At 33.4% G+C, this 11993-nt stretch overlaps 2 protein-coding genes across 3 annotated transcripts; both read left to right on the top strand.

Annotated features, from left to right (window-relative positions):
• Positions 1-512: 512 nt before the first annotated feature.
• Positions 513-2578, top strand: LOC145003447 (growth-regulating factor 3). Of its 2 annotated transcripts, none has more exons than XM_078962577.1 (4): positions 513-765; positions 865-1047; positions 1137-1527; positions 2039-2578. In XM_078962577.1, the coding sequence occupies exons 1-4, from the start codon at positions 642-644 to the stop codon at positions 2454-2456; spliced, it is 1116 nt and encodes a 371-aa protein (XP_078818703.1). In that variant the 5' UTR covers positions 513-641; the 3' UTR covers positions 2457-2578. The 2 variants fall into 2 exon arrangements, with proteins under 2 accessions (XP_078818703.1, XP_078818702.1); XM_078962576.1 differs by having other exon boundaries at positions 862-1047.
• Positions 2579-7467: 4889 nt separating this feature from the next.
• Positions 7468-10668, top strand: LOC145002835 (uncharacterized). The gene is made up of 5 exons (XM_078962025.1): positions 7468-7620; positions 7722-7897; positions 9296-9461; positions 9559-10222; positions 10292-10668. The coding sequence occupies exons 1-5, from the start codon at positions 7468-7470 to the stop codon at positions 10666-10668; spliced, it is 1536 nt and encodes a 511-aa protein (XP_078818151.1).
• Positions 10669-11993: the final 1325 nt, after the last annotated feature.

Raw genomic sequence — 11993 nt, 5'->3', positions numbered from 1 at the left:
AATAAGAAATATATTACCCTAATAAGTTATTTTTCCCGACTAACATAAACTAACCGGTCATAAGAATTGAACGTGTACAGTTTAACGAGTTAAAATGGTAAATGTGAAAAAAAAAAAGAAAACTCAACAATCAAATATATATATACAAATCGAAAAATATGTTATCCTTTTGAAATCATTTCACACAAAACTTTAATAGTTTAGATATTTTACGAAAAAAAAAATCATACCACAAACCATTTGTACGTTTTTTATACCATTATTTTCACATATTCATATTAAAAGGCTTCAACTGTCATGTCTTAATATCTTTATCCGAGTGCCCTTCGCTTCTATCGACTGGATGACTTCCAAACTCACACATCCCCCCACACAGCACCGCTGCAGAGTCCACTGGCTTTAGTTTTTGTTTAAAAAGGCTTTTTATATATATATATATATATATATATATATATATATATATATATATATATATATATATATATATATATATATATATATATAACAAGAACCAGAACCTGCTCACCCATACATATTCCAAAGAAGCAGCAGAAGAAGCAGCTATATATCTCACTGTCTGTCTCAATCTCTTTCTCAGTTCAACTTTGAATAAATATCTCATCTGTCTCCCCAGCCCTTCGATGGACTTCCATCTTAAGCAATGGGCACACCAGAATCACCACCAACCTGATGATTCTTCTGCATCGCTTGCTCTTCCTCTTTTTTCTTCTGAACCCACCTCTTCACCATCATCCAAACCCTCAAGTAACTCTCTCTCTCTCTCTCTCTCTCTCTCTCAGTTGGTTGCTTTAAAGTTTCCATTTTTTCTCTTTTGTTAACTTATTATTTTGTGTGTTAAAGAAGAGATGATGCAGGGGGTAAGTGGTTACTTCAGCGTAGGGCAATGGCAGGAGCTTGAAGTACAGGCATTGATATACAGATACATGCTTACCGGTTCACCAATTCCTCCTCAACTTTTACACCTTTTGCTCAACTCTACCTCCAACACCAACCCTCCTTTTTATCCTCTCTCCAACTTCCCATCTTGTAAGTCACTCTAAATAATAATATGTCCATCCCCAAAATGTATTTTCATAATCTCACATGGGTTTTAATCATTTCATTGTATGTATCAGTGTGCCAAACAGGAGGCGGGTATTGGGGAAGAGGAGGAATGGATCCAGAGCCCGGAAGATGTAGACGAACCGACGGAAAAAAATGGAGGTGTTCAAGAGATGTGGTGGCCGGTCACAAGTACTGTGAACGCCACATCCACCGTGGCCGCAATCGTTCAAGAAAGCCTGTGGAAATCCCCACACCCACCACTTCCACCGCAACCGGCAGTCGTGGCGGTGACGTTGATTACGGCGTTGGACTTGTTAAAAAACCAACATCCGTCTATACCTCCACCTCCACCACCATCGCCGCCGGTTACGGCGCTGCTCAGACGTACACAGGATCTACTAATTGTGGTGGTAGTGTCTCCGGGCATTCTCCTTTCTTTGATCAGCTTCATCTCAATCAAAGGTAATTAAATTATTAAACCCTAAATTTTGACTTTTTTTTTTTTTTTACTTTGAAATGCATAAAATGGTCCTTAAGTTATACAGTGAAAGTTCCTGTTGGTTGTTTTGGAATTATTCATATTTTTCTGTTTAAAACGTTCATGATAAAAGGGTTTTGGAAGTAGCAGCGCATTGAAATAAAAAGATTTGTCAAAGATATGTCTGAAACAAGGGTGGATTTTTGAGTCCTTGGTGGGGCCCCACTTGTAGATGTAGACAAAAACCGTGGGTCCAACGTTAGAGTGTTTGGGAAAAAAGCTGTTTGGAATCTAGCTTCGATCTGTTGCTAGACTCACCCCAACCACTCATTTTGACACTGTACCCACGCTACTACTATTTTCCCATCTCTAACTTCACATCTACTGATCATCTATTCATCTCCACTCTCAACACTCAATCACTCAACACAACACAAAATAACTTTTTTTTTTTTCAAATGATGAAAAGTTAAATACAATCATTTTTTTTTATAGGGTTGACGACAAGGCTGCTGCATATCGATCATCTGAAAACGAAGAGAAATCATCAGGTGGACGAATTCTTCGTCCATTTTTTAACGATTGGCCACGAACTGTTCAAGAACAAGAAACGCTAGCGACGAGTCTCTCGATTTCAGTCACCGGAGATGCACCTTCGGATTTCTCTTTGAAACTGTCAACCGGAAACGATGAAACAGGGCCACGTGGAGAAGAAATCAATGGGGAAAGAGAGCGTGTTCCATTGAACTGGGGCATGCAATGGGGTACACATCATGTAGGTTCATTGGGTGGGCCTCTTGCTGAAGCGTTAAGATCATCTTCGACGTCTAATACTTCGTCTCCGACGAGTGTTTTACATCAGTTACAACGTGGGTCTACTACTACTTCAGAGACTAGTTATGTTAGTACCTGAAATATGTTTATCATGGAGGATGTTTCGAGTTTTTTTCTCTTTATTATTATTTTTTTTCTTAAGCATTGTTTGGTTTGGTTTGGTTTGGTTTGGTTTTCTCCTTTTTAACTTTGTGTTTGTTATGTCGTGACTGTGTACACATTGTCAAGAATGCTCTCGTGGCTCTAACTAACTTTACAAATCGAATTGTTTACACTCTTACATAATTTAATTAGGTTAATTTAAAAAAAAAAAGGATTATGCTAGCTAGATTAATCTAAGGTCCCACATGTGTCAATGAAATCTGTTTTCCTGTGTTAATGTTCAATTGTTTTTGGCAACATTTGGGCATAAAGTTTTAGGGAATTTTGAGATGCTGTCCCGAAATAACCTATGTTTTCAAAATATGCTTCAAAATGATACCCTCTTAAAACATATGCCTATCGTCTTTTCTTTTTTTGAAAAATACTATTCATTCATGCTTTTACTTTTTTATGTCGCCCTCGCATATGTCAAATCTGTATCTGATTTTATTTCCTTACCTTTCATCTTATTTCCAAAATTGATTTCAATTTTCAAGATAGCACATCCATACTCTTGGCGTTCTCGAAGATCGTTGTAATTAATGTATTTAAAAGCGAGCGTGAAATACAATTTTTATGAGTATGTTCTTGAATTTATCACCTTGAAACTTATTATGAACATCGCATAGACAACGAACTATCTTCAATTATTGTACAACCATCATGATGAATTGTGAACATAAGAGCGTCGCAGAAGCTGGTGTAGTACTGATGGCTAATAAATTTGTTAGCTTTTGTTCTTATCCTCTATTTGATGACACACACTCCATAGTTAAATTGTCATATATATATATATATATATATATATATATATATATATATATATATATATATATATATATATATATATATATATATATATAATTTAAGTTCAATGTTTCTGTACGATTTGTGTACACTAACAAGTACCAACGAACTAATTGGAGTTATTCGCTAATATGTATTTTTATGTTTTTTTAAGAAGTGTAACTATATTTTTTCATATAACTACTTTATACGTAAAAATACATCACACTTTAAAAAATAAACTAATAATAAAAAACGTAAAAACCCGTATTTATATTTGAAAAATGACAAAAATAGCCATTTACACTAATGACATTACAAAAATAGCCAAAAAATATCCAAATTACAAAAATAGCCAACGATTTCGCAGATGGAAATGTCCCATCTGCGAAATCACGTTGCCATCTACGAAATTGTAAACCCATCTGCAAAATCCTCTTTGTTTCGGTATATAAGCGTTTTTTTTTTCCTTCCATTTTCCCCCTTCTCTACACAAAAACTTTCTCTATCTTTGAAGTATTTTTGCGATTTTGGCTACTTTTTGAAGAAAATGGAGGATTATATCAACAATCCGGCGAATATGGTTAGATTTTAACTCTTTAAATGTTGAAGTTTATTTTTTTGTTATCATTTATTGTATTATTTAGTGTTAAAAAAGGGTAATTTTGTTGTATTTTGATACTTTTAATATTTCTTTATTATACTTGAAGCTTAAATGATATTTTGTTAGTGTTTGTTTGAATGTACAAGTAGAGACTGCGTAGATAATGTTTAGAATTTGTTATTTTTGTTGTTTGTTTAGTTGTTGTATAACCTGAAAATTTGTATATTGTTATCGTATAATTGTTTATATAAAGTGAAAAATAGTTAAATTATAGTATGTGTAAAATAGTCGTTTGTATATATATTTGTTTTATAAGTATAGCATTTGTATAAGTTGAAAATTTGTCGTATATATATTGTTAGAAATTGGTTGTGTTTGTCATATAAGTTGAACAATTGTTGTCGTATAACTTGCAAAATTGTTAATTTGGTTGTCGTTTTATTTAAAAAATTGTTTGTTTATATGATTATAAAATGTTAGTTTATATAATTAGAAATATAAATATTGTTTATGTATTTGTCATTTAAGTTGAAAATTTGTTTAAGTTGAAAAATTGTCGTTTATATATTTATCGTTTAAGTCGAAAATATGTTTAATTAATAAAATGTTTATATAATTATGTATGATATTGTTTTTTAGCGTAAATATATTTGTTGTATAACTTGGAAAATTGTTTATATATGTGTATTTTATTGTTTTTTTATCGGAAATATAAAAATAATTATTAATTAAGAAATAGTATTTGCATTACCAATTGTTTATGTATTGCAGTTCGTAATCATATATTTTAAAAACAAAACATTTTTTAGTTATCTAATTTGTTTTTATGTTTTTTTTGCAGCATGATTTTAGTTTTATCAATGTGAAAGCGTTTGCGAACTTAAAAGGTTCTGGCGGTAACATATGGGAAGTATTTGAAGTTTTAGATGATGCCAGACGTGCCATTTTCAGAAATACCGTATTTGGTTACTTTATTGACGTCCCTCGTTTACAAGGGGATGCATTGTTGTTCCATAAAATGTTCCTTCATCAGATCCAGTCGGACCCTGTTTTATCTCCAGATGGAATAAAACGATTATATTTTCGAGTAGGCAATACGAAAATGGTTTATGGGCCGGAAGAGTTTTGTTTGATAACCGGCTTCAATTTTGGGGAGTATCCAAAAAACATTGGGAAAAAAGGGTCGGAAAAATTATTAAGCAGTAAAAAAAGATGTTTATTGCGTGAACGGCTATTTCCGGACCATACCAATAGTTCGGTGAAAATCGACGACCTTAAACGTTTAATTTTAAATCGAACATTCGTAGCACTTGACGACGTTGATGCAGTTAGAGTATGTTTGATATACATTCTGTGTGAAGGTTTTTTGGGTAAAGAAGTTAATGATCGGGTGCCACAAGATTGTTTTTTTTTTGGCTGAGAATTTAGATCTCTGGAACAGGTATATTTTGTTTACGTTAAAAGTTATATTTTATTAAAGTTATAATTTATATAAAAACTAATATTGTTTTTTTGTTTTGTTAGTTTCGCTTGGGGTAGCTATCTTTGGGATTTTACTTATGTTGATCTTGAGGATACATGGAACAAAATACATCATTATTTATCACTTTCTGAGCGCGGTCAAACTTTAAAGTACTCCGTACAGGATTTACGGCTCCAATTAGGGTATAAAAATATTCTAATATTTAAATTGTTTTATTGTTAAGTTTTTTATTTTAATTTTAACTTTTATTACTGTAATTGTAAAAATTTGTAGATATGGATATATGAGATGATTCCGACTGTTCGCGCATGTGGATTTGTGTTGAAAAAAAAAATAAAGACTTGCCTCGGATGAAACGATGGAGTGGAACTAAAAAATTAAAATGGGTTGACGTGAACAAGATTTGGTCAAAGATGCAGGTTTATAAATATTTCGTTTATTATTAATAAATTTGATTATTATACTTTTATATGCATTTTTAATAGGTTTAATTTTTTAGGACGGTCTACCACCAAGACAAAACATGTTACCGGGTGATGGTGAGATGACATCTTCTTATTATATGTCATTTCAAGAGTATGTATATGGTGAAGGGAAAGCAGTTCCATCCCCAGTACGGGACCATTTTAGGAGACAAGACGAATCTTCGTCTAGTATGTCGTCCAGTAGTCGCTCTCATGGTACAGGTAGGGGCAGTGGAAAATGCAAGTTAGACGAGTTGTTGAAACGGCTACATGCACTGGAGCAGCATGTGTTTATGAACCGACAACCTACAGAGTTTTTTGGTGAACAAGTGAATACTGAACAATTTTGGAACGACATTTTTTATGATGATCCGATAGTGTCACAAAGAAATTATGATGAACAGGTTAGTTACACGCTACATTATTTTTTAAATTTTATTAACAAATATGAATACCTGTGTTCATATTTTATATTTGAAAATATAGGTTGTGCAAGATGAAGTGTTGAATAAAAACAATACAACTAAAAATACATTTGGTGATATTCAAGACAACAAGGTTGTTATAGATATTACATTTACGATTTTAATAATTACTTTTTAATAATGTGTCGTTCGTTATTAAGTAAAAAGTTATATTTTTAATGTAGGTGTCGGAGGAGAGGAATGAGTATGCGGGGAACAAATTTGATGATGATGTGTTTGATGTAAATGATTATACTGAATTTAAAGAGGTTCTTATAGTTACATTAATTTATATTTTGTTTTTAGTAGATTAAATCATTTATTTAATTAGATATTATTGCTTATTAAATTATGTGTTTTTCGTTATTAAGTATAAAGTTTTATTTTTAATGTAGGAGTCGGAGGAGAGGAATGACAATACGGGGAACAAATTTGATGATGAGGTGTTTGACGTAAATGATTATAGTGAAGCTAAAGAGGTTCGTATACTTACATTAAATTATATTTTTTTTAGTATATTGAAACTTATTTATAATTAGAGATTATTGGTTATTAAATTAGGTGCCGGACGAAGATGCAATAAGAATTACGGCAGTTGTAGATTATTTTGATGAGTATGATGGCAAAGAAGTTCCACACGATAAAATGAGGACTCGAAAACCATCACAATATTTGTGCACTCCTTACACCGAGGTATTTGTTTTATTTATAAACTCATGATTTTATATTTATGTGAATTATTTGAAAGATATAGATTTAAACATATGAATATTGATTTTAGTTGCACACGACACCGAAGCCCAAAAGAAGAACAAAAAAGAAGGTTGATATGAAATCAACAAGCCCTGTTCCTCCTCCAGTTTTTGGTGTTGCTCATGACTTCTCCATGTTGCGCCTGCAACCTTACGTAGCAGGCGGTGAGGTTGTCATCCAAAATTATTTATTTCATTCATATGATGTCCAGCATCGTTTGTTAAATTTCGTGTTAGATAGAGATTTTTGGAGCTCATTGTTTGGGCATACACACGACGGATGGTTGGAGTCATCGGTAAATTAATTGTTAATTTATTATTTTAAAAGTTAATTGTTTTTTAGTCAATAACAAAGTATCATGTGTGTAGCATATCACCATTTGGTACCGACTATTAATGGAGAGACGGTTTGAGAGCGACCGGCATACAATAATGCCTCCAAATTTTTTTGTTTCTCATGCTTTGGAAGAAGGACAAGACTGGAGGGCGTTTATGTCTGGTATAGCTACATACCCCGAGTTCATGGTTGCTTGGTGGGATGTTGATACGGTAAACTTAATTGTTAATATAGAAAATAATATCGTTATTTTTGTTAAGTTTTTGTATTGTGATGTAAAAAAACATAATTTTATTTTATGATCCTTATACAGGTCTTATTGCCGATTCATTCATCCCCTAATCATTGGCTATTTGGGGAACTACGATTAGCATCAATGGAAGTCCATATTTATGACAGTCTTGGAAGATCGGCTTATGAAAAATTCTACTCTGAAGGAATCTTTTCCAAATTTGATTGTCGGGTGGCAAATTATTTGGACAAGATTAAGTATTGGGCCCGGAGGAACACCCCAAGGATTCCATTGAATATGCAATTCATTTATGAAGAAAATGTTCCCCAACAAAGTAGTCATTTGGGAGATTGCGGTGTTTTTCTTTGTATGTTTATGGAGCAATTCGTTTCAGGTCAACCAATACGTGTTCTTATTGACCCAAAGACCGCAACTTTAGAGTTCCGTCAACGGATGGCAAATTTTTTTTGGGGGTCTAGTCTTGGTCCTATGTAGTAGAATTATATAATTGTATATCTAAATTAATGTTGGATATGATTATTAGTTTATTTTTTCAGTTTCGTGAATGGATGGCAAAAAATATAACATTACGACAATTACAACAAATTAATGACCTACTAATAACTTATGAATACATACAACATACATAAGAACAATTACAACATTTGTTTTAACGTTACAAGTAGACTGTTGTAAACGTAAGTACAAATACAACAATTTATTGACCTAACAACTTCAAAACCATAAAAACAATATTAAAAAGCTTACAACTTGTAAACAAGAACTACCAAGAACAACACCCAACTACAAATCAACGCTATCTTCAACTTCTTATTTTCTGATTGAAAGAGCTTATTAGACTTAGCTACTTTCGCTATTACCATAGATGATTGGTCCTTCTCTTCATCAACCCAACTGATAAACCCGCATTTTGGTCCCTGTTAAATTTAACATTGACAGTAAGAAAAGAAATTAATTGTTTGTCATGTAGACACGAGGGTTTAAATTTGAATGACGTTAACAACATGATACCAAATATGGGCAAGCGTAAAACAATCTTCCTGGGTTTTTAGATGTTCCCGAAATCCTAACGATACGTTCTCCTCCGCAATTGCAGTATGCCATTAGCCTTGTTTTTCTTATAAATAGGAGTTGCTTTGACAGATACAGTTTTTATACTGAGTGACACCCTTTTATAGAAGAAATCATGTTACAGACAATTATTTTTGACTATGAAATGAACTGGTTTGACTATGAATTCAAAAAGTTGAACTACGAAATCCAGACAAGTACATTCTGTAGTATTGTCTTGTCAGTCAGTGAAATTTGACTATGAAATGAACTGGTTTGACAATGAATTCAAAAAGTTGAACTACGAAATCCAGACAAGTACATTCCGTAGTATTGTCTTGTCGGTCAGTGAAATTTGACTATGAAATGAACTGGTTCGACTATGAATTCAAAAAGTTGAACTACGAAATCCAGACAAGTACGTTCTGTAGTATTGTCATGTCGGTCAGTGAAATTTGACTATGAAATGAACTGGTTTGACTACGAATTTAAAAGGTTAAACTATGAATTGTGAACATTAGAGATACAATATTTTCTATTTATAATCTCATTTTATTGATATTGCATTTGTGTGATGATTGTAGAGCACTTTCATCGGTTTTGAAAATGAGTACTAACATCGGAAGAAGCTTTTCTCAACTACCAATTTTCTTGCATAACCTTCAAAGAACAAATCCTAATACCTTCACAGCCATCAAGAAAACCGATACCAACCGCTTTCAATTCTGTTTTGTGGCTTTAGGTTGCGTGGTATAACATACTACTTTTATTGAGTTATATAATATTTCATGGTAATGTATCTCTATTAGTTTTTACTCATCACTAATATGTGTTCGTTTTTATGTAGATTCGTACCTTCCTTAGGTGCATGATACCGCTGATATATGTGGGTTATTTACCCCTTATTGGGAGCTATCTGACAACAATGTACTTCGCAGTGGCTTTAGATGGAAATCATGAACCACTACTCTTAGCAATTGGTTTGGGAACCTTAGAGTGTGAAGAATCATGGAGATGGTTCATGATGAGGTTAAAAGATTGTTTAGGTGATGACATAGAGGTTGGTTTCATAAGCAACCTGTGTGATAAAATAGAATTTGGTGTTCAGAGTGCCTACCCGGATTCCTATCATGGATATTGTCCTAAAGATATAGCTCGAAAGATACGTGACTCTGTGGGACATAACAGTACGGAAGTTGAATCGTTGTTTTGGAAGTCATGCAATGCATATAGCGTTGATGATTTTTACTTGTGTTTGGAAAGGTTGCAAACTGCATGTAGGAAATCACCTTTCTTTTCCTTGCTTAGCAGTCCAATTTACTGGCTTGACGATATACCGATTTCAAAATGGACACGAGCATTTTTCCCAAAAATACGCTACAATGTTAAATCGATTGACATCCCTGAAATTTTGCAAATTATATCCAGACGTGAGTTTCCTATAACAACGATAATTGAGTTAATCACCACGTCGATACAATCAAAGTATACTGAACAGGCCGACGTGGCGGGTAAGGGAGATTGTTTTATTTAGTTTTTTTAATGTGTTATTATTTTTATTAAAATATCAAATTTTACAGGGAGGTTTTCTGGTGGGTTGACCCCTTACGTTGAGAGTAAGGTTCAAAAATGTGTCAACAAGTCTTACAATTGGAATGCAAGACGTTTGTATGGTGATACATATCAAGTCGATGACAATTTTGCCACCACCAACGTACAACTTGAACGAAGGGTATGTAGTTGTGGTAAATGGCAAAAAAGCGGTATACCATGTGCCCACGCTATAACATGTCTAAGAACCCGTACATCTGAATCCATAAACAGATTGGTTGATTACAAGTTCACTAGTTATGATCGACTTGCATATGGATCTGAGTTGGTAAATACTATACCATCACATGTGCATTGGGAAATACCAAATGAAACGGTGGTCCTGCTACCTCCCTCAATGCAGTAGTTATTCATGTAGCACCTTTATATTTTATGTAGTATTATGTATTAGTGTCGTGTTATGTATTAGTTATCCGTGAAACCTGTTTACATTTTATGTCGTATTATGTATTAGTTATTTATGTACCTCATTCATATTTTATGACTTATTATGTATTAGTTATTTAATTTATGTCGTATTATGTATTGGCTATTAAGGAAACAACATACATTAAAAGAAATGGACTTTTATTGAATAGTGACGCCTACACACATACAACAACAAGCAACTTAAATAACGAAAATCCATTACCTTAACCAACATGCATATTAAAAATAAGGGACATTCTTTAAAAGATTCCATGCATCTAAGTGGGTAAACTCGCTACCATCATATTCAAAACGGTATAGTTCCAAAGCCACCTGCCGTAGAATGTCTTCATCCGTATTTGCATGTTCATTATCCAACTCGTTGTAAATACGTTGAAATTCTTTCACCTTCATTTTCAAATCCAGAAACTTGGCTTTGACATCTTTTCTTCTTCGATATTGAGTACGCCCCATTAAATGGTGAAACAAATGACAGACACGAGACCAAAATGATCCAGCACGAACTTGTGGGGGACCCGGTGGAAAATCCTCCTCTACAGTTATAATCCAAGCTTGAACCAAAGCGACCTCCTCTGTGTTCCTCCATGTATGTGGTGAGTCCATAATTGCAGGGAGGGAAGTAATACGAAACAACTACAACGGATATTAAAATCTATTTATAACGACTCCTTACTTTCTTGCTGCAATGGCTTGTCAATTCAAGCAGCAATGTATTGTGTTGTCATTCGACCGGGGATGACTTGTCAACTCGAACAGTGCTCTGTTATGTTATAAGTATAGTACACTGCATTCGTCAGTTAATTTTGACTATGAAATGCAGACATATTAGAAGATTGGACTGCGATTTTGTGTAGAAACTACTATAAATTGACCTTATGTTACATAAATACTTTATTAAATAAACCAATACAGCTGTTCAAATATTGTTTTTTATATTCCACTCTCTTAGTTTCAATCAAAATGAGTTCTATATCATGGAGCAATGAAGAGTTCTTGGTTCTTACACATGCTTATATTCATGTGTACGAGACAAGCAAGTTGAACGATCCAATGTTTGGGAGCCGTTTAACCAATATTTTCAATGCTGAAAACCAAAGGGCTACAAGAAACGATCGTGATGAGCTAGACATCTTAGCAAGATGGTATGAAATGAAAACCGAAGTTCTATTATTCAATGATCTTTATACCAAAATTGACGACACCCGTTTAAATGCTACTGAGGAGGTTATCTTGGAAGCTGCT

The sequence above is a fragment of the Lactuca saligna genome, chromosome 6 (assembly GCF_052625555.1).
Source record: "Lactuca saligna cultivar CGN05327 chromosome 6, ASM5262555v1, whole genome shotgun sequence".
Lineage (NCBI taxonomy): Eukaryota > Viridiplantae > Streptophyta > Magnoliopsida > Asterales > Asteraceae > Lactuca > Lactuca saligna.
This window is presented reverse-complemented; position numbering and strand designations above follow the sequence as displayed.